This window comes from Physeter macrocephalus, chromosome 8, assembly GCF_002837175.3.
Source record: "Physeter macrocephalus isolate SW-GA chromosome 8, ASM283717v5, whole genome shotgun sequence".
Classification (NCBI taxonomy): Eukaryota; Metazoa; Chordata; class Mammalia; order Artiodactyla; family Physeteridae; genus Physeter; species Physeter macrocephalus.
The window spans coordinates 11,526,574-11,550,459 of record NC_041221.1 but is presented as its reverse complement, the minus strand read 5'-3'; the positions used below and the strand labels follow the sequence as shown (position 1 = coordinate 11,550,459).

Below are 23,886 nucleotides of genomic sequence, written 5' to 3'. Positions count from 1 at the left end.
GCCAGGACATGGAAGCAACCTAAGTGTCCATCGACAGATTAATGGATAAAGAAGACGTGGCACATATATACAATGGAATATTACTCAGCCATAAAAAGAAATGAAATTGAGTTATTTGTAGTGAAGTGGGTGGACCGAGAGACTGTCATACAGAGTGAAGGCCGTCAGAAAGAGAAAAACATATACCATATGGTAACACATATATATGGAATCTAAAAAAAAAAAAGAAGTTTCTGAAGAATCTAGGGGCAGGACAGGAATAAAGACACAGACGTAGAGAGTGGACTTGAGGACACGGGGACTGGGAATGGTAAGCTGGGACGAAGTGAGAGAGTGGCATGGACATATATACACTACCAAATGTAAAATAGATAGCTAGTGGGAATCAACCATATAGCCCAAGGAGATCAGCTCGGTTCTTTGTGTCCACCTAGAGGGGTCAGATAGGGAGGGTGGGAGGGAAACGCAAGGAGGAGGAGATATGGGGATATATGTGTATGTATAGCTGATTCACTTTGTTATACAGCAGAAACTAACACAACAATGTAAAGAAATTATACTCCAATAAAGATGTTAAAAAAAAATTTTAATTAGCCACATGTGACTAGTAGCTACCTTTGTAGAAAGCACAGTTCCAGATAATGTGAGAAAAAAGTAATTCTTAGCTCATATTCACTGGGCTCCTCGAACTAAACCTCAAAGAGTAGAAACCCCAGAGATGAACCATAAGCAATTCGGAGGGTTATTAATGTAGAGTTTCCGGGAGTAGACTTTTTTAAAAAGTGCATTCCTCCACCTTTATGTTCTAACATCCCACCTCTTGGACACTAAAATGCTTTGGCTCTCAACTGTTCTGCATATTAATTAACCATATTGAGAGCGAACCCCAGATTGACTGCTTCTTTGCAGCATCAATTCTGGGTGCACAGAAACAGCCATCCATGAAGGATGTGAGTAGCCAGGAAGAAGTCCACTCACAGCAATAAAATCACTTTGAACCAAATTCAGGAGACATTCTGCCTCTGATAAGAGTGTCCAGGGAATGCAGGATTGAAAAGTGAAATCAATCGAACTGAGGAGAAAAGAACCAGAGAACACTTTATTATTTTAAAGAAACCCAGAGAGCATACAGTGAAAAGGTGAAAGGGCAGAATTCAGGAGTTGAGTCCTGGGGTCGGCTCTGGTTTCCGCAAGCCACCCCACGCAGGGAACGCTGAGTCTCCCAAGACTTCCCGGGGCTCTTCCGCACATCTCAGAGTTTTGGGTCTACCTTTGGGGTGGACCAGGTGACCAGATACCCTTTTTGCTCTTCTAAGGTCTGGAAGTGACCAGATCAGAGTAAATGGGGCCACTGACAGCCCAGGGACTTCTGTCCATCCTGGAGGGTCATCAAACTTCCTCAGCAATGGCAAATGCTTCAGGGCTCCAGTATGGCAAGACCTCTCCTGGACAAGCAAGCAATGGGCAGGCTCAAGAAAGTATCTCAATAACCAGGTAAAAATGTCTGTCATCAGCACATGGAAAGATAAGGCATTGGGTCTCAAGGCTCCAGTTCAGCCTCCTTAAGGAAATTAGCTGGTAATCTTCTAGTATCCCAATTCTACTTACAAGCATCAGTTGAGGAAAAGAAATTGCTCTCTTGCCACAGTTACTCTGTGGGCTTCACCCCAGATGGAGTATAGGAGGAGGAAACATTTTAATGAAAATATACTTAATTTCCTGACTAGATTAGTATAAGGTCAGGGGGAATGAGTCTTTTGACTCTCTCATGAAGCCAATTGACTGCAGGCTATTTTACTGGCTAAAACAGAAGTACATCTAAAAAAAATACCTGATAGTCTTTTTGCTGTATAGTAATTCATTGGAACATTCACCACCATGAAAAGAGGGCTTCTGGTGGGACAAAGCTACACAAATGACTAATGGTAACCTGATGTCTGATTCCATAAATCAAAGAGATCTTGTCAAAGTACCCCAAGTCCAATCTCCAATTACTGGGACATGTTTCAGGAAGCATGAAACCTGAATATCCAGAGACTGGGGGACTTGAATCAGAGGCTGACAAACCCAACCAGAAACCTTATTATAACTAAGAGATCAGAGCGACAAGCAAATACAGAAACATCACAAGGCAGGGAGCTACATCTCAGAAAAGAAACCTTTGTCAAAAATTGAGAAAGGACGTAGAACGTTCCCTCGGCTTCCATCAAATACAATGGTGGAAGGTGTACCTTAGGCCAACTCTAAAGTTATCTGAAAGCATCAGACAAATTAATTGTACATAATTTACTATGTAAATTATAGTTCATGTCTTTGTAATAATAAATCTGTGCTGACATAAGCCTATGAGAAGCACGGAGGAAAAAAACAGAGGAAAGGAGAGAAAGAAAGGTTACCATAAATTTAAGCAAGTATTTAGCCTACAAAACACATGTGTTAGTATTGGGGTGCTGTTTAGGAACAGAACTCGCCTCATATTCAGAAATGCGATGTTTTACATTTGATTCAGTTAAGAAGAAACCTGAGGGCCCTACTGAAGAAGAGATCTCCTTGAGAGAAAAGCAGTACCAGGGCTAGAGGTCCAAAATGGGTCGTTCTAAAGGTATTAAGTAAATTTCAACAATACTTGCAAATGAGGAAGGCAGGTTGAAGTCTGAATGCCAGAGGCATTGCCGGAGGCGCCACTGGGATGAAACTGACGATGCAGGGGGGTCTGGGGCTTCTCCTGAATGTTGCCAGGTTCTGCTACGTCTCTCTTTCTTTGCTCAGAAAGGAGAAATAGAGGAGAACCTTGAGTGCTCAGAAAGCTGGGAGGGAGCCCTGAACTCTTCTGTGGGATTAGCAGGAGGGCAGGCCTAGCCATCATGGGAGCTATGCATGTTCCCAGGAGTCTTCACATTAAATCTGGTGCAAAAGAGCCAGAGGAGCTCAACCTTTAAGTGTGAAAGACTAAAGCCACCTGCTACCTGAACCCAAAACTGACTAGCACGAAGCTTAGAAGGATGTGTCCCACTGAAGGCTGAAAGAGAACCATGGTTCAACACAACAATGAACAAAGTAGAAGGCAAATGAGAAAGACGGCCAGTTGTCTACCATCGATTAAATATTGTACACTTACTAAATGACACTGTACACAATATTTGTAATGGTGACTATTATCTACCCTTGTACATTTCCATAACTGCATCTGCATAGCAAAAGGGTAACCGGGTTGAAAGCACACTCTGACCTTTATTGACCCCTGGCTGTGCCACTTACCTACTGGGAAGGAAATACCCACCCATGGTGTTAGATTTACACATTTAAATCTATAAAGTGGATATACACATGACCCGAACTTGGCTTTACTGTGCTGTACTGTTGCTTTATTGTATCATGTGTCCACAGATGTGTGATGGAAAACAAAATTGCTCTGGGGAGGAAAACTGTGAAAGACGTAACTGAGCTCCAGGGATGTCTGTTCTGTCTCTATGGCAGGCAGAGCCCCCAGTAGGCGTGGGGAAACTGCGTGAATGTGTAGACTAGGAAGAGCCTTGGAGGGGAAAAAACATAGAGCTGGAACTGCCTTGCCACCAGGATAAACATCTTTCACATAGTTTAACATACACTGTGTTTTCTAGGAATGCAGCTACTGTGTAAATTGAGGAAGGTGATATTTTCAGGGGGAAACTTTACTAAGATTCTTCACCAATCTGGAAAACTCATATCACCAAACCAAGCTGCTCTGTGTGTCTGAGTCTATTTTAACCCGATCTGTCAGTCTGCACTAGGCGCCCCATGTCTGGGGTGATGCTCACAGACTCAGGCATCCTCCAACTTCACGTGTATCCTACCCAGGGTGTTTACACATGGAGGTACTCATCACCTTCCTGTGAATTCCCTCCTTTTCCCCCGCACCCCCAAACTCCTGCATATTGCATCAGCGCGTTTAGAATTACAGATGAAGTTACACTACCTTTGCTTTTCAGTTCAGGGCATTGCAAAGCACTCACTCTATAGAGGGGGTGCCAGGGCTCAAGTTTGGGACCTCTTGTCCTGGAAGCCTGAACCTGGGCCAATCTCTTGGTTCCTGGACCTCCTGTGCTACATGAATAAAAATGAGAGGTTTGGACTGACTTCTGTTCCATGATGAGGTGGTTGAGGGGAGCGGGCTGTGTGGGGCAGAGGATTTGGACAAACCACAATTTGAGTGGGAAAGGGCAAAGGGCAGCCAGCAATCAAAAGTCAACCTCCTTCCCCGGGCTGCACACCCCTTGCCCCAATTTACAGGCATCTGAGGTCACAGTAACAACTTCAGGGTACATGTTAGTCTTCACAAAGCAATCACAAGCCAGGAGTTTCATCCAGAATTTCAGTGATTAAAGGCTTATCAACACGCTGAGTCATAAACTAAGCCACAGAGTCCCTGAAGGAGGTGCCAACCAGCTATCACCGTAGCCCCAGGGGCCCATGTAGCACCAACTACCACTCCCTCCAGCTGGACACACAGGAGACCATACCTCTTTGTGCCACCAAAATGGAGACCAAGATGCACGGGCAGAAGAGAGATGAGCATTTCTGTACAACGTCTCCTGCCTTACTGACGCTGCCCGGGATTTGGTGACCCTTCCCAGGTGTTACTTTCCCTCATATGTTTCCTTCCTTTTTTTTTCCCCCCCAATTGAAGTTGGGGTTTATTCCCCGGAACCAAAGACTATGGGTAGGGAAAGTGAGAAAGGAAAGACAGGAAGAAGATGTGCAGCAGGGAAATGTGATATGCCAGCTCACGACCCTAAAAAGCAAACCACACGTCAGCTTACTTCTCTTACCTGTTTCGTTTAAATTCTAGGGTCACAAAAATAGATGTGAAATTAAAACGTGCACAGCATTAGGGCAGCAACAGATAACCTGGGGGATAGTGACTCTGACCCCATGGGTCCCTCCAGAGATGAACAGTGACACACACGAGTCCCAGGGCCTGGACACGCAGACTCTGGCCTTATTCCAGAGACTTCTATCTGGGCTCCTCCCTTCCTCACAACCCTTCCCACAGCTGCTAGCTTGCAGCCCTGCCTCAGGCCTGAGTGCTCTGTGCTCACAATACATCCTTTCCAAGTGAATCATGGATTCCTCTCGTCAGAGACACCTCCTGGCACAGAAATTGTTTCAGTGAACCACACCTTGACCCGCGCCACCGATCTTCAGGGCAGCGCAAAGGTGGCTTTCCAAGCAACGCCAGGCTGCTGCCCGGAACAGTCTCACACCCACACCTCCGAGGCCCCCTGCCCTGCTCAGGCGCACCTCCAAGTTAGGACTAGAGGGGCCCAACAAACATCAAAGGGTCACCTGCTCCCTGCAACTCAGGTCTGACTACAAAACTGCCGTCTGAGGGAGTTTCTATGAAGCGGTGCTCATGGGAACACACCAAGGTTATTAGGAGAATCCTCCCGTGGATTCATCTGGAATGGGTGCATACATGTACGTACGCATATACACGTGCCACACCTGCACACAAATATACACACCACCAGGTGCACGTACACACAGATACCTCCACACACACAGTACATACATATATACAGGCCACTGTATGCACGTACACAGAAATATATACATACATACACAAATATATACACGAATGTATCCCCCCCAAAATGAAACAGCGTTTTGGTGACTTTCTCCCAGTGTGTTCTCAAGTGTTCGTGTGGTGCCCCCAAGCCCGGCCATGCCAGGCACGGACCTATCACTCACCTCTCCGTGTCAAAGTATGAGTCGACGTAGGGATGCGGGGCCCCGGCCACGGCGAAGTTGCTGCTTCCAGTGTCAACAAGTATCTGCAGCTTTCATTTTTAAGGGAAAAACAGAGAAACCACCAGGTTACTTGAATAAGGCAACACTCTTGGCTACTTCTTTTAAAAATTAAGTACCATGAACACTGTATTACTTGGAAAAAACTAACATCGATTAGAAATATTTTTAAAAAGCTGTTAGAAAACTGAACCCTGAACACAGCCTGTCGTGAAGCTTGCACGGGAGAGGTGGAATCGGTTTAGCCTCAGAGAGGCACCAAACCTTAAAAGAAGGTAAATTCAGCGGAATAAGTGGAATTTCCTTTTTCGGCTGCCGGCACTTGGTAACCAGGCAGAGCCCTTTCTCACCCTGGGCTCTTGGCCGGGTTTGTCCCCTGGCTGGGGTGGCCCTCCTCCTGCCTTTCCAGTCTCACTTGGAAACCCTCATGCACCCCCTCCTCTCCCTCCACACACCCAGGACGCTTTCCCAGACTCCTCCTGGCAGAGGGCATCCCTCATCTCTGCTGCACAGCACCTGGGAACACCTGTCAGAGGTACCACTTTTTTTTTTTTTTTTAGTTTTAATGAGTTAGCATTTACACACAAATAAAAACGGAAGATCTTGGATTTTCCACTGGTGAGTTCTGGCGTGGTGTCCTCCCAAGCCAAGATACAGGAATTCCTCTTATTCCCCGAAGGTCCCTTTATGCCCCTCCCTTTCCGGTCAATCCCTCCCGTTTCTCAAGGGCAAAGCGCTTTCTGAATCCTATTACCAGGGACTGATTTCACCGGTTCCTGGACATTATATAAACGGAATCGTGTGGGGTTTTTGTCAGGGGAGCGAGAGGAAGGTCTGGCTTCTTCCACTCAACACGTTTTGGGGCTTCTCACACTGAACAGAGAGACGATAAATGCCCCTTTATGCCTCGTAGCTTTAGGAAATGAACTCTCTTAATTCCGTTTACGAACACAGTCACTAGAAAAGTTGCAGGGCCTCACTACGGAGCCGTTCGGATTGATTTCAGACAGAACGCAATTAAAAAATTATATTATCTGGTTCTCCATTCAAATATTTGATGTTCAACAGCCCAAGCTCCCAAGCCACAACTTGGATTGGATGGGGTTTCACCTGAATTTCACATAAACGTCCCAAGGGCACCAACTAAATCTGCATGAGCTTGGATCTCACAGGAGGGGAACTGGGGATGTGCCGCGCAGTCCTCACGTGGACCGCTGACCAGTCGGTGACGGGGAAACCTAGGTGGAGATCTGCCTGCAGGCCCGCGGGGCTGGGCCACATAGTCCTACCAGGCAGAGTTCTCCCGTTCTTTCTGCTCCTAAATGCTCTAATTTTCAGTGGGCACTCGTATCCGGATCTCTGCATGTTTTTTTAAAAAAAAAAAATCTCCTTAACTGCAATTCTTTTCAGAGATGGGTTCATCTCATTTACATCCAATTATACACATTTTTCTTAATCCTATCACTTCCTCTGTCACATTTTCTGTCTGAATCCTGCCATTTAGGATTTTTATGGAGGCCTCATCTGTGGCGATAACTGATTAAATCATTAGCCATTGGTGACTGGTTCAACCTCCAACCCGTCTCCCCTCCCTGGAAATGAGGCTGAAAGTTCCAACTCTCTGCTCTCAGGGCTGGTTCCCCATCCTTCAGGGCTTTCCCATAGCCAGCTGACTGACGCCACGCAGGTGTGGTCGGAAGGGGCTTGTTATGTGAAACAAAAGACACTTGTATCACCCTTATCACCCAGGAAGTCCCAAGGGTTTCAGGAGCCCTGAGCCAGGAACTGGGACAGAGACCAAATACATATTTCTTTGTGTAAATGTGTGTCTTTTCATATAAATCACAATATCACATACGGACGATGGGGAATCAGCAAGTTCCGGAACCTCACCCATCACTGGAATGAAGCTCCAGTGTCCTGACAGCAGACATAGCGTCCAAGCTGACCTAATAATATATGTAACTCACATGGCCTTGCGTCCTCAGTGCCATCTCCATGTCCTGGATTTAAAAGGTTCCTGAAGGCAAGATGAGCTTTTAAAGTTGCTTTGGTGAAAGTAGTAGAGAGATGAAGAAGAAAGGAAAAAAAACCCCAAAAGCCCAGAATTCCAGGCTCACGGCAGTCATGAAAGCAGGCCGTTTTTACAAGCCCTTCCTGGGTCTCACTGGCAAACACGCACGCAACAGCCCAGCAGGATGCCTGTGGAAAGGCCAGGCCACCTGACAGCCGACTCCCAGGCTGGCATATTCCACGTCCACACACAACGCTCCTGCACAGCCAGCCCCAGGCAAAGCAGACACGGGACCGCTGTCCTGGCCATAATGTCCCCATTCTCTGCAGACATCTCACTCCGCTCTCCTGGGTGTGGAGTCCCACCTACAGCCTCCGCGTCGCACATGAGAACCAAGTCCTCTCATCCACTCCCATCCTCACGTCTGCCACGCTGCACATTATCCCTCCTCGCAGAGGCAGGCGACACAAAACAGAAAGCTACACCCAAACACAGACGGCATTGTTTTACACAGAAGACTCCTAACTGCCAGGCATTCAGCACAGTCATTCTCCCCAGCTGTTGCAGCAGAAGCCAGCTTTCAAGAAAATTCAATTTGGAGTCACGGCTAGGCCAAGCTGGTCAGCATCTCTGCTGTTCCTAGAGGATAAGATTTGAGGCAAGAGATGGCCCAGATAAATGAGGCAGCCACAAAGCCAGGTAAGGAATGGATTTCTAGAGAGCAGTAAATGCCCTGAGTTGGGCTTCAAGTAATGTTTCTGAGCTGCCGACACCTTTTTTTCTGTGCGATGACCTGGAAACGGACTTTTCTCACATTGACTTCTCGCCAGGGCCGTGAATTTCCCTTTGCAAGTCCTAGTCTCAACTGCAAAGGAAAAAAAAAAAAAAATACAGTCGCTTGCCCTATAAATTTTGCAGGATCCACCCTGAAACCACTGACAGGCAAAGGCTCAGGGTGCAGAATTCTTCTGGATGCCTCACCCCTACTCCACTCCCTGCACATCCCCTGCTGCGTCCTTATCCCGGGAATTTCCAACATCATTTCCTGTCTCCTTGGGTTCAGCTCCAAGTACACACAACAGTCTAACCACAGAGCATGTCGTTCAGCCCCGTAAAGGGACACTGAAAAGACATACAAAATCGGGATATGCTTTGCACTTTCGAAGCACAACTGAAAATGATTCAGAAGCGTGTAAGAAACATCATCCCTGCTTTACAACAAGAAATGCAGAAAGGCCGCCGAGAGCTGGAAGTCCCCACTTCCTTCCCTACACTAAGCAGCCTCCTGTAGAACCCACGTGCCATTTCTTCCAGAATTTAGGAACGCAGACAAAAATCTGTCTCCACAAGGAGCAAGCGTCCTGTATCCTGATGGTCACTGGCTTTTCACTGCTCACATCTTCTTGCCAACCTCAGGGCTCTTTTATGGAAGAAGCGGGCCCTCACTGTGCATTGTTTTCACACTGGAGCCTGTCTCCTCCAGAGAACATCCAAGCACAGGGCACCCCCATGCGAGTGGGGCCCACGTGAGGTTCAGCAGCCTTTCTCCAGCCAGCACCCTGGACAGTGCCCAGCGTGACCCAGGTGCTCAACGAACAGCTGTTGAATAAATGAAAAAGTAGGGGACAGAGAGACTTCCACTGAATGGAGATTACCACATGTAAAACAGATGGCTAGTGGGAAGCAGCCGCATGGCACAGGGAGATCAGCTCGGTGCTCTGTGACCCCCGAGAGGGGTGGGATAGGGAGGGTGGGAGGGAGGGAGACGCAAGAGGGAGGGGATATGGGGATAGATGTATACGTATAGCTGATTCACTTTGTTATACAGCAGAAACTAACACAACAATGTAAAGCAATTATACTCCAATAAAGGTGTTAAAATAAATAAATAAAAATAGGAAAAATGCACATTCCAGACAAACGGAATGTGATTACTGACTTACAAAAGCAAGCTGCATGGTGCACCGACCAATTCTACACAAAATGTGGAGAGGGCAAAAGATCTTAGATGACCTTTTCCAGAAGACAAGAAAGACAAGGTGTGAAAATCCCATTACTCTCTAAATGAAGACTTTCTTCTTGGAAGGATGCTTCTTCGACAATATTCCCCAATTTTAGCGGCCCCACTCAAACTTGCAGAATGAAATTTTATAAAATAATCAAGACACAAGGACAGCCATTATGCACAAGTTACTGCTGGGTGGGAACCGGACAGCTTTTGACGGTGGACAGATTCTTCTCCGTGTCAGGAGGGCAGTCCTGTCCTCAGGTCACTGTGGCTCTTCATTTTGCTGGGCAGTGACAGGGCACACAAGGCCTGGGACCAAGACCAAGTCCTCCTCCTGTCCTGTCCCTCTGCTGCCTCATGCGGGAAGGGGGCGACGGACATCTTTCACAGGAAGTCGATGAGGAGTAAATTCAGTCATATGAAGCGAGTAATAAATGCTAGTGCCGGTCGCACACGCAACTTTCAGCAGGAGGTGGGGAGACAGGTCAGTCATCGGTGGCCATTGCCACAAACTCCATGATACTCCAAGGAACCTCTGGCCAGGGCGGGTCCTGGAGCGATGTGAAGCTAACAGATTCTCCAGGAAGATTCCTTTAGGGCACAGTCAGGACTCTATATCGCCATGCCCTGCTCTGCCTAGACGAAGCTTACTTGTTTTTTTTGTTTGTTTGTTTGTTTTAAATTTATTTTTTATTTTTATTTTTGGCTGCATTGGTTCTTCGTTGCTGCGCGGGCTTTCTCTAGTTGTGGCGAGCAGGGGCTACTCTTTGTTGCGGTGCGTGGCCTTCTCATTGCGGCGGCTTCTCTTGTCGCGGAGCATGGGCTGTAGGCGCATGGGCTTCAGTAGTTGTGGCACGAGGGCTCAGTAGTTGTGGCCCACGGGCTCTAGAGCACAGGCTCAGTAGTTTCAGCGCGTGGGCTTAGTTGCTCCGCGGCATGTGGGACCTTCCCGGACTAGGGCTCGAACCCGTGTCCCCTGCACTGGCAGGCGGATTCTTAACCACTGCGCCACGAGGGAAGCCGCTTACTTGTTTTTAAAATGGCACGTCTTATGGGGTTTTATTTTCCTCCTTTTGTTTTGATGCACTTATGAGCCACCTCTCATGCTCTCTGCCAGCGAGTGGAGGTTAATTACAAACCACACACAGTGCTGTCTTTGAGACCCAGGCAGCCCTACATCCTCCAAAAGGCCTTTCAGTGGCGGCCCTGATCCATTCCTCTCCTCTGACAGCCGTGCCCCGATTTTTGGCCCCCTCCCTTGTCTGATGCCTTTTACTGGCCTCTCATTTCTCCGAGGTGCACAGGTTTCCTCTCAGTGAGCTTGTAAGTTGCTTCAGGGCAAAGCCCTTTTTCTTAGTCTTTGGAACAATCTCCATAATGACTACCTTTGATAGGAATTCGATAATCACCTGGTCCATAAGATAAGGAGGAAATACACATGAACTCCACCTAGGAGTGGAAAGCTGATAAAGAAGGCAAGCCTGCCAAGAAGCTGGAGAGAATTCACGGGGCCAAACTCCTGATACAACTGTGCACATACTTTATTGAGCTTTTCTAGAATTGGCTAGAGCGGCTAACTTAACTTCCCAGTTGCTATATGATCACACGAAGCTTCCTCTTAACTATCCAAGGCTAACCAGAGGGAGGAACGAGATGATGGCGTGGGGGGAGTTTGTTGGTCCCTCCACCTGGCGCCACACTCACTCCAGCTGCTGGGGCTTCCAGCATCCAGGGCGCAGTGTGGTTCCTTCCCAGCCCTGTCTGATTCCCAGTAAAGCCCCAGTCATACCCGCAAAAAAAAAGAAAGAAAAAAAAGCCCTCCAGCGTCCATGTCAGGCCTGAGGTGCCCAGGAATGAATGCTCACTGCCGGGCGCAGCCCTGAACCCCAAATACACAGCTGACAGATGAAGCTTCCACGTCCCGATCCCCGGGCGGACGGCTCTGAGTGCGCCCTGCGCCACCTCCCGGATTCCCCGTGGCGCTGCCCTGAGTTATGAGTCTTCTCCTCCCTCCTGCCTTGCTGCCCTGCCCCTACCAATGCCTCCAGGTAGAGAGAACAGGGAAGGCTGACTCACAACAAGCCTTGCCTCCTGTGCCCCAGAGAGACCAGACACCTGCCGGAGGAGCTCCCTCCCCACAGGCTCACCACCCGTGGAAACCTCCAGACTGTGCACGGTTCCCACTGTCCGTTCTCAATTCTCGGTTAATGCACCGGGCGATAACCCCACAGAAAGCCATTTGCTAATTGCTGTAATAAGGAAAAAGGTGGCATTAAGGAGAAGAACTGGTTCCGCGTCTAGTTAGTGATGAGCAGCCTGAGATTTCTCAGATATCGCTGCCTCTTTTTCAGCAGGTTAACAGATAGGAAAATTAGCAGATAATTTCAATAATGGCTCATTTAACACAACGATTCCTAATTACATTAGCAGCCCATCTGCTGAAGTCTGCCAGCAAGCAGAACGCACAGCAGCGGGGTCCTTTGCGGCCTGGCTCCGCAGGGCTGTGGGCCCACAGTTGTGACCTGGGACTGTAGGTGCTGATCTTATTAATCAGGTTCTCTTGGGGCTTCAGTTCTGGAAGTGAATCTCATTTACTTAAACACGCCTTGTTGAAGGAAGCAAAAATAATTGCCACGCGCCATTTCTCCACGTTCTAAAATTAAGGTTGTTTTTATAGAGAAGGAAAAAAAATCATTTTCAAAGGGCTCCACTTAACACAAACAGATGTTACCGAAGTTAGCTACGAGGGGCTTGATTATACAATATCTATTCAGGCTCTGTGTGTGTGCGTGTGTGTGTGTGTGTGTGTGTGTGTGTGTGTGTGCACGTGCTTCCCTCTCGCTAGAAAAACACAGCCCAGAGACCTGCGGACGGCTTCCCTGGCTCCTGGGAAACCTCAACTGCCAAAAGGATGCTGGGGAGGAGGAGGGACACCAGCTTGGCTGTCTGATCTGAACGTGGTGGCGGTTTTCCACTGAATGCTTAGGGCTTGGCAGGTTGAGGCCGGCTGCAGAGGTTGTAGGCTGTAGGAAGGTTAAGTGTGGCGGTCCTTGTTCTAGGAAACTAAAAGTCACCCCGAAATCAGAATCCTTCTGGACACGGGAGCTGCCACTACCTCTGCAGCTGAAACCTGTCACCGGGGTGATGGGACAGTTACTGGAGGGAGGGGCTGCTCTGTGATTGAATTTTCTAACTTTTCAAACAACCCATCCCCGTTAGGATGAGTGGAAAGGCTGGATTTCTCAGGTGGGGGGAGGAGATTTTATCACACACCATAGCTGATGCCCTTAAATGTGCTGCCACTATGTCCATTCATGGGATGCTGGTTTCAAGTTCACTTTCTACCTGTGGTCCCAGGATACACCCTGCACTTTCTCTAAAGCAGAGTGGCATGAAAAGTATCAGCTTTAGAGTCTGTTAGACCTGGATTTGAACCCTGGCTTAGCCTCCTGTGAATGAAAAATACCACCTGCCATATCAGTAAACAAAGGATGTTACAGCCATCAAGCCATCACATTACAGCCTCCTTGATGGTGAGCCCTGAGGAAGCTCAGGATGAGAAAGCACAGGATATGGCCCCAGGTAGCTGAGGTGCACACCAAAGGAATGATGTCGGTGAGCCCAGACTCTTGCATCTTCCCATACATAGAAAAGCGCTAAATCCGTTAAGTTGAGATGTCTGGTTTTCTTTAATTAACAATAATATTTTGATGTTCTGACCACCTGGTCTCTGCTGCAAAAGCTCCTGTATATTCCGGCTTCCCACTTGCCTCTTCAGAGCAGTTCCTCAGAGCCATCTGAGATGCTGTGTCCTGGGCTTAAGTCCTCGGTTTTGTCCGCCAAATAAAACATAACTCTCCACTTTTATGTTATGCTTTATTTTTTTGCAGTTGACACGCCTATTGGCCGTGGAACCTTAAGTAAACTACTGTCTCTGAGCCTCGGTGTCCTCACCTGTAAGGTAAGATGATAGAGCGTTGCTCTGAGGGGCACATGAGACGCCCCTCATGTATGTGTGATACACCCAGAACAGTGCCTGGTACGTTGGGGTGTTTCAGTTTCTCAGAGAGGGGCAGTGTGACTTGTTTTCCTCTGGCTACAGGGCTGACTTCTCAAATACATCACTGTGCCAGACAACACACGCATCCAACTCCCCGCGAGACTTTCACTCCAAGTCTCCGCACTGCAGCTAGTGCGGACGCAGCCCAGAAGTAACGTGCCTAAGCGCCAGAACTGGCACCCCTGTGCGTTTAGCAGCCTTCCCCCACGCACCGGGGCTGGTCCTGCTGCAGGTGATGCTGAGATGGACGTGACCACGCAAACATTTGGGGGTGCCCTGTGTTGGCAGCACCTGCACTTGGCCGGAACTAGGCAGAGATCCCTCCGGGGCGGGGAGGGAATGCTCTAATCCCAAAGTCAGGAATGCAGTTTTCACTCACTCTGTCTTTTCTTCCCCACCATGGAGTCAGTACGTCCTATCTATTCTACTTCCAGAATGTTTCTAAAACTGTTCATGTTCCTCTCTCCCCTTCCACCTCCCTGGCTCACCCCAGTGTCTTTGTGTCGCTGGCTCTAAGCATAGTGCCTGGCACACAGTAAGTGCTCAATAAAGCTTGCTGAATGAACGAATGGTGACCAAACATCACTGAGGGCACCCTGTCGCAAGAGACTTAAGTCCAGTTAGTCTCTGCTCTCTCCGGCCTGGGTTTTCTCAGGGTCCAAGCCCTCCCCGGGGTTTTAGCGAGTTCCAGGGTCTCCCAGTCGCAGCGACTCCTGGGTTCTGAGGACAAGTTTTAACAGTGGTGTAGCAATAGCATTAGCGTACACTTGAGAAAGAAAACAATACTCTAAGGCCACTGCCCTAACAAAGCTGCACCTGGGGGTCTCCATCGTTGGGTCTCATCCTTACATGTGAGAGTTGACCCTGGGTTTGTTTCCCTTAATATTCCAAGGCTCCAGCCATCCGTTCAGGCTGCTGAGAATTAGAGACAACATCTGCACTCAAGTCCAAGGGTGTGATCACGCATCCAGGGCTGCCCCTGGTCCGGCACAGCCAGGGCCAGAACCCGGAGCCACTTCACCTCTGGGCTCAGAGCTCACAGAGTAGCTGCCATCACACCTGAAGAAGGTACTTGGTTGTCTGCCAAGGGCTACGCGTGGCAGCACAGTCTCCCGGGACCACGGACTACAAGGGGAGCTGCTCTAAGCAGCCTCGCGTCCACCAAGCTTCTGGAAGTAAGAGCTGGAAGCCAGAAAGTACCTCGATGTTTGCAAGGGGCAATCCAGAGACAGGTAGGCTGGATGCTTCCACCTGCTTGGCCAGCCCCTCCCTCTTTGCAGGCAAACTCGGGAGCGGGCTAGGGAGGCGAGAAAGAACACAAGGGGTGCCCTTTCTATGGAGGATGTCAGGGCCCCAGGGACCTCCCTGGGCTGCGGAGTTCCCCTCAGCCTCTGAGCTCACACAGTCTGCCTGCTGGCAGGATGCAATCCCACCGACTGAAGAATGAAAGCGGATATTTAAACAGACACGGATGAGAGTCACAGGGCTGGATGGACCTCATCCACTGATGCCAATAAACATGATCCTTTTTCCCACAGAAAGGAAAATTCACGCCGCACCGCTTCTCAGAAGGCACTATGAAAAAGGACAAAAGCAGGTCTGTCTCCTTATTTTGGTGATTGTGGGGGGAAGGGCTAAATAGGGAAAGTGCTATTAACAGAAGGCAAGTCAGCCTTTTCTTCCCCAAAGAGATGGGACTACAGCCGCTCCCTCCAAAACCCCTTACACATTTCCAGGGATTTTAGGAGACGTCATTTTGGCTAAAAATCGGTTCTTCCTGCACATGTTTCAAAAGTGTTTAAACAGATTCTCAACAAAGGCGTAATGTCTTAACCCTCAAGGCACTTCTGGAGTGTCACTAAATTTTCCCTTTTGCTCAAGAGTTGATAACTTTGAATGGAAAGCCATTTCAGATCTGAACTTGCAGAAATAAAGACATGGGATTAACTTCATCCTGGCTCCCAACATTCAAATATTGTTACATTTTCAGTAAATGTGAAAAAAAATAAAAGCATATATACTCACTGCAGCAACGGGCAAGATTTTCAAGTTACTATTACTGTAAAATGGTTACTCCTCACTATTATTCTAGGTATCAAGATTCATTTTGTAAATTGTAGTAAAATACACAAGACATGAAACTTAGCATCTTAACCACTTTTAAGTGTACAGTTCAGCAGAGTTAAGACAGTCACATTGGTGTACAACCATCACCACCATCCATCTCCAGAATTTTGCGTCATCTCGAACAGAAACTCTGTACCCACTAGGGACTTCCCTGATGGTCCAGTGGTTAAGATTCTGCGCTTCCACTGCAGGGGGCCTGGGTTCGATCCCTGGTCGGGAAACTAAGATCCCGCATCCCACGCGGTGCAGCCAAAAATAAAGAAAGAAAATCAAAAGAAAAAAAGAAACTCTGTACCCACTGAACAACTAACTCTCTATTCCCCACTCCCCCAGCCCCTGGCAACCACCATTCAACTTTCTGACTCTGTAGATTTGACTCCTCTACGGACCTCATGTAACTGGAATCCAGTATTTGTCCTGGCTTATTTCACTTTGCAAAATGTCCTCAAGTTTCATTCATGTTGTAGCAGGTATCAGAATTTCCTTCCCTTCTAAGGTTGAATAACATTCCGTCGTATGTATGTTCCACTTTTTTGGGGGGGTCCATTTATCCATTAATGGACACTTCGGATGCTTCCAACTTTGGCTACTGTAAATAATGCTGCTACGAACGCAGGTGTACGAATATCTCTTCGGAATCCTGTTTCAGTCTTCTTGGGAAGATTCATTTTTTTTTCAGTGAATAGTTAGTGAGTGGTGACCACTTGTCGGGGCCATGGAGACAGAAGATATGGGCCCCGTACGGAATTTATCACCTAACATTCAGACCCAAGACCAGCCTTCTCTTCTGTAACGGGTTTCAGTCTCTGTTGAATTGGCTATAGGACTGGTGAGGAATAAAGCACAAATAACTGTAGTTGACTTATTTCAGGTTTTTCCACTGAATTAAAAGTTTAATTTCTAAGCCCTTTCTCACTCCAATCAACACTCTTAAAGAAAAAAAACTCCCCCCCGCTTTTGATATTTATCAAGGTACTACAATCGATTTTAGCACTGTGTAAAACACAAAAGAATTAGGAAAGTAAATTTCCTAATAGGGAAATGGACTGCCAGTCATATTGTTTTGCATTTGAGCGTACAAATGACTGCATCATAACTGCACTGAATCTGAAACTGACCTGGCCAAATAGCTTTTCGAGGTTAGCCTCTCGGAGTTTGTTTGAAATAAACTCCGTGTACGTGTAGTGAAAATACACGTACGATGCTATCATTAAGTGCTTTGAAAGCAGAAATTGTGATTGAAGTCCTAAGTATCACAAGGGTACAAACACCTTCTAGCAGCAGTGATGACTGTACATGGGTATGTTACTGGTAATGACTGATAATCTAACATTCCTCATATGCATCTCTGTGCGAAATGCTGTGACCTGGCCTTCAGGACGACATCTTCTTAAAATCTAAAATGGTACCTCCATTTTACAGAACCTCTTTACATGCTGATCTGATAGGCCCAAACTTGGAATGTATAACACAAAAATGCCATTGTTTTCAGATTTGCTACCCTTCGCTAATTTCAGTCCAGCCATTTAAGAAACAGACATTTCTATGTGGTTCGGAAAAGGTTTTGGTTATTTTTTCTTCGTATTAAACCCACGAGGAAAAAAAAATATTTTAATAGGCATATGGCGATCAAAGATATCATTCTCTTCTGGAAAGATTTTTTAAAGCCCTTCCAAGTAAATTCCTCTCAGGAAAGGCATTAAATCTCCACATTATTTATGGTGTCCAGATATTTTGAAAGAATGCTAGCCCAGAGGAGAAATGACGGAGGCATCCCTCTTTTGCGTCTGTGCCAGCAAAATACAGATGTTTTCCTAATTAGGGTATAGAACAGCCATACGGAAACCTTCCAGAACATTTTAGAGACGGGAGAAACTAAGACCTAGCAAAAAAAAAAAAAAACTGCAACGTATTAACCTTGGCAAAATCTCCAACAAACATGTGACTGCTCTTGGGTATCATCATCAAATATGACAGATGCTGCAAAAGTAGAGACAGATCCACCTCTTCCTAATTCCAGCCTTCTCCACGGACAGTGGACCCACACCCCACTGACCACGCAGGACAATACACCCCCAACTCCCTCATGTCTCCTCCACATCGTCAGTTTTTCCCTCCTCTACCAGGACCACACCCACCTTATAAGCAGGTTGTGATATTTCCCATCTTAACAGAGATGACACACAACTTTCTTCACCCCACATCTTCCTCCCACCTCGGCCCCATCTCTCTGCACTCCTTTTACAATACAGCCCCTAAAAGAGTTGACGGCGAATCCTCTCCTCCTGTTCCCACGGGAAGCCACCACCCGGTGGGAACAGCTCTTCCCTACATCAGCCAGGATCCTCATGTGCCTAAGTCAACCCTTAAACCCCCTCCCTGGGGCCGCTGGAGGATTTGTCACTGATCACGACTCTGCTTCCCTTGGCTTCCAGACACACCCTCTTCTCGTCTCCTCCCACCTCTGTGGCTTCTCAGGGCCCTGGCCAGCCCCTCTTCCCCTCCCCAGCCTCTAAGTTTTGGGGTGTCTCAGTCCCCATCCTTGGAGCCCACCTCCTCTGTCTAGACCCACCCCACGGGGATTGCATCCAGTCTCAAGACGGTACCCATCTCCTCTGCCCAAGTGACTCTCAAATTTAGGTCTCCATCTGGAACCTCTTGCTTGAACTCCAGATGCAGATGCAGCTGCTCCTGGACCACTCACCTTGGATGTTACAAAAGGCATCTCAATTTGGCTTTTCCAAAACCAAACTCCTAATGTACCTAGTAAACCATGTCACACTCATCCACAACAATCCCAGCCCCTGCTTTTCTCTGACCCCCTCTCCTACAACCCGCTGGAAACTCCTTGGGGTTCCTCCTAACACAAGCACACACTCTTCCCAAGAAGGGCCTTTGCACTGGCTGTTCCTCCTGCCGGCAACACCCTTCCCCACGTGCCTCACTCCCTCTTTCTTCAGGTCTCAGCTCCCACGTCAAAGATGCCTTCCCCAGCTATCGTATACAAATTAGTCACACTCTCAGCGTGACTTTGCCCATGTTTTAATATTTTTCATAGCCTCTCCCCCCATCCAAATACAGCACATTTTCTTGATTTGTCTGTCTTTCCTCACTAAATTGTAAGATTCGAAGCGGCAGGATTTCTTGTTAGCATGTCTCACTGCTGCAGCCTCTGTGCCTAGAAGAGGGCCAGGCAAGTATTCAGTGCACATCAAATATTTATGGAATGTGTTTAGTCACTTGTGAATTATAGTAACTGCCTTAACAAAACAATAACCAACCTCCGTCACTAGATGAGATATTACAAAACACAAAAATTGAAGAATTGAAATGAACCTTAGGGGGTCATTGTTTTGTCCACTGGAATCACTCCAGGAATTAAAAAAAAAACATACGGAATCTCCAATCCAGAGAATGAAGCCTGGAGTTCATGCACTTGACAAAATGACCAGTAATCAGCCAGGTATGGGGACCACCGATGTGGTCCAGCCTCCCCGTAACGCAGCACTGCTGTCTAGAACCACCCTGACAGGTGGTCAGGTTTCTGCCGGATGCCTCAGAGACGGGAAGCTCATTACCTGATGCCCTAACTTGTCACAGGTTCAGGGTATTCATTTTGGAATGCTCTTCCTTGCTCAGTTTAATTCAGCAAATATTTTTTTAAGGCCCTACCCTGTGCCAGGCATGATACTCCGTCCTGGGATGACGGGGTAGCAAGAGGAACTCGGTGCCTGTCCTCAGGGAGTTTCCGGTCAGCTAACTGGTTCACGGTCCCCACTGCTTCCCAGGAGACCTCGCCTGCCCTCTGCAGCGATGCCCTCTTCCATGAAGCAGCTTGTTGAATATCTGAAGTGTGTGCCCTACATAGAGCCCATGGCATCCCTCCTCTGGGATGGTGGGTGGGCAGGAGGTGTATCTCCCTGGAATCCTCCAAGCCTTGGTCATATGACCTGACTCCCTGCCCCTTCCCCACCATGCTAGCTTCTCAGGGTCCCGCTGAAAGTTAATATCCAGCCTCCATACGAACTTCCAACAATCCACGAATCAATCACCTAATGATCAATTTCCATACACGTCAACTCAACATTACCCACGCCGTGATACACACAACAAACACTGAATTGCAGTCACACCTGACCACTTAGCACAGAGACCTGTGAAAATAATTCATAGTAAAACCCATATTACACGATTTCACAGTTCCCTAATACATTAAAAACTATAGAAAAGCCGCCATCGGACAAAGGTGGGATGTGAACTTGATAAAGATCTTTTTAGAGCGCCAATACACCCTGCTCTGTCCAATCAAGGCCTCTGACTGTTAGAAGCCAACTGAAGTTTTAAAACAATCAAGTTTTAATCCTTGACAACAATCCTAAAAAAGGCTGGGCTTGCAAGTTTGGAAAATATAGATTAGTGTCTGAAACTGCCAAAATTACCTCAAACTTTATCTCCTTCACGGACAAAACAGATTTCCTGCAGGAATGAGTGTGAGTGCAGACTTTGGAAAGACAGTTCCCCACGCCACTTCCTGTACTCCGATTTATAAGAAGAGCCTCGCAGCCTTACCACCGAGTATCAACATGTGCCCAATGAGCGCGCCCGCCACACCTCTTGGTTTCTGGACAAAAGGGAGATTTGAGGTGCCCAGTCTTCAATCTTCTCTCCCTGGAGGAGGCTGCCAGCTTTGGAGATCAATGAACCGCCCAGACGGAGATGAGACCGTAAGAGTCACAGCTGAAAGCCTCAGACGCTTAAGTGCCAGGTTTTGTACAAAACATCCCAATCCTTTTGGTTTCAAGTGCTCAGAAGGACCGGCAGCGAGGTGGTCTTAGCCTTTGGAAAACCGGCTATGAAAGAAGCCACAGTTTTCTGATTCACCCGAATGTCACGATTTTGCCCCGAGTGGATGTGTCTTGATTTGTGAAAAACAAATAAACTTGACTCTATGCAATGTGTTTCTCATAGGTCTACCTTCAGTGCAAGAAGAGAGATGAAGAGCACCCGGCACACAGTGGGTGTTCAGTGTGTTTCTGTCATATGAACATTCATTTACTGAAGAACAAAAGACTTAATAGGACAAGTATTTTTTATGGTCCAGATGGGATCTTACAGCATAGGGACGATTCTAGCCCGGAAGGTCCTCCTCTCCTCATTCCTGCCAACGTAAAATGATCCGAGATGTTGGGACGGGAAGGGCGGGGGGCCTGGGACGCTGGAAACCTGTGGAATCTGAGTGGGGGCTCGGGGGCCAGAGCTGGCACGGCCGTATGCATTCCGCCCCCTTCAGGAGCTGCACATAAGCAGGAGGTGTTAGTTTGCTGGCACGGCCAGAACGAAATACTACCGGCTTGGGCGCTGGAACAACGGAAATGCACCTTCCCACAGTCCTGGGGGCTGCAAGTCCGAGATCAAGGTGTCAGCAGGGCTGGTTTCTGCTGGGCTTGCAGACGTCAGCCCGCTTGCTGCCCCTTCATGAGCTCATCCGCCTGTGCACGGGCTCCCAGTGTCGCTCTGCGTACCCTCATCTCTCCTTTTTGAAAGGACACCAGTCAGACGGGATTAGGGCCACCCTGACAGCCTCATTTTATTACTCTTCGAGGCCCTGTATCTCCAATTGCAGTCACACTACTGGGGGCCAGGGCTTCAACGTATGGATCTTGGGGACACAGTTCAGCTCATAACAGGGGCCAGGCCAGCACAGTGTGGGGATGAGGCCCTGAGACCCCTGCAGACCACGCAGATTCGATCCGAGACCCTGTGGGCACGGGAACCCTGACGTCCAAATCCAGAGTAGGAGGAGATGGCGGTGAAGACGGATTGGACGCTTGGCTAAGTGTGTGCAGCTCAGTCTATTCAAACAAACTGTACAAACCAAATAAACTGAGGCCTGAATATAAAGGCTCAACAGATTAGGACAGACTCATAAACACGTGTCACTCTCACGGTCATTATCACCAGCTGCCCTGATGTCCTCGCCACCAGAGCCCAGCAGGAGAGGGGATACTGCTCCAGGCTCCACGGGAGGAGGCTGGATGCAGGGCCCTCGTGGAGTGGGGGGCAGGGGCGAGGGTCAGCACGGGCCTGCACGGGACCCAACAGCAGCCATGGGAACCTTCCCATCCTGGCTTGAAGGGCAGGTCGGGAGCCCAATCCCAAGCCAGAAGAGAAGGGAGCTTGGGCGGTCCGGTTACGGAAGTTGGTCACCCTGATGGAGGACAGAAGGGCCGTCCCAGGAAAACTCCCTACTCCTGGAGTCCCTGGGCGATGCCGCTTTCATCCGGGCACCCAGATCAGAGGCCTCCTGCTGTGCGCTCGGCAGGGCCTCCACCACCCACAGAGGCGTCTCCAGCACCTTGCTCCCCACCGGCCTCCTCCGCTCTCTGCTTTCCACTGGAAGCCAACCCACCTCCCCCCCGACACACACAGGCGGCAAAAGAGGGGCAGATGCCACCTTGACTTCTGAGACTGTCTCGTGGGCACTGCTATAACTTAAGCGGTGTTAACTCCTACAGGCTAGTTGGAAAGAGGGATAAGTATGCACACACAGGCACCGCCTGGCAAGCACCGCTGGGAGTTGATATTTATGGTTTAGATAAAGCTTTCAATTGTCTAATTCTATTCTGGGACTGCTCTGGCGGAGGAGCTTATTAAAGAAGGCAGCCGGTCCATTCTCCAGAAGGCCAAGTGTCAGGGACAGACTGGCAAGTGAACAAATGAATGGCTATTTTCTAAGCATCTGTGCTTTTCCAAGAACTAGCCTGAGGACCAGACACATTGGCTCAGTTCAGCAATGGGCAGTTTCTCTTGAATCAAACAGGTCCGCCGTCCCTTACAAGGCTCCCGAATTCTCACAGACTAGTGAAATTTTTGGATAAACTGCCCCATCAAGGAAAATATATCTGAGTATTCAACCCCTATATGTGTGTCTATCCATAACTTATGTGCTAAGAGGCAGCTTGGCGAAGTGGTTCAGAGCACATGGTCTGGGACCAGCTCACTCATTTTGAAATCCTGGCTCTGGCCTCACGCAGTGTGCTGCCTCAACACTGTGACTGTCTGCGCCTCTGCTTACTCATCTGTAAAATGGGGACAGTGGATGGTAACCTTTCATCTTCCCGAATGTCGATAAGTAGCGCCAGCAAACCAACCATAAGGTACGACTTTTCTCTAGGCTGTTATTTTTCTTAAACGCTGCAATTCTCTGGAAGATTTTTACCCAGGTAGAAAATTCAGTTTCCAGGTCAAGGGTTCAAAACTCTTTTTATAGGTAGCAAACTTATATCATTTTTGGTAGTAGAAACCAAATTATGATGGAGACATTTAAAGATATCATCTTCAAAAGACTCTCCATAGCAGAAGTTTCTGTTGAAAAGCTGTTTCCAGCTCAGGGTTAAAATATCACCTTAAGGACTTCCCTGGTGGCACAGTGGTTAAGAATCCACCTGCCAGGGCTTCCCTGGTGGCGCAGTGGCTGAGAGTCCACCTGCCGATGCAGGGGACACGGGTTCGTGCCCTGGTCCGGGAAGATCCCACATGCCGCGGAGCAGCTGGGCCCGTGAGCCATGGCCGCTGAGCCTGTGCTCCGCAACGGGAGAGGCCACAACAGTGAGAGGCCCGCATACCGCAAAAAAAAAAAAAGAATCCACCTGCCAATGCAGGGTACATGTGTTCGACCCCTGGTCCGGGAAGATCCCACATGCCCCGGAGCAACCAAGTCTGTGCGCCACAACTACTGAGCCTGCGCTCTAGAGCCCGCAAGCCACAACTGCTGAGCCTGCGATCCACAACAACTGAAGCCCGTGTGCCTAGAGCCCGAGCTCTGCAACAAGAGAAGCCACCACGGTGAGAAGCCCGCACACAGCAATGAAGAGTAGCCCCTGCTCGCCT

The 23,886-nt window shown here is 48.3% G+C and overlaps 1 protein-coding gene across 1 annotated transcript in view; it reads right to left on the bottom strand.

Annotated features, from left to right (window-relative positions):
• The window catches only part of BACE2 (beta-secretase 2), a 101,592-nt gene that overhangs the window by 60,189 nt on the left and 17,517 nt on the right, over positions 1-23,886 (bottom strand). The window contains exon 2 of the mRNA XM_024120282.2: positions 5,731-5,819. Coding sequence (XP_023976050.1) covers positions 5,731-5,819 — 89 coding nt within the window. The remainder of the gene's footprint in view (positions 1-5,730; positions 5,820-23,886) is intronic.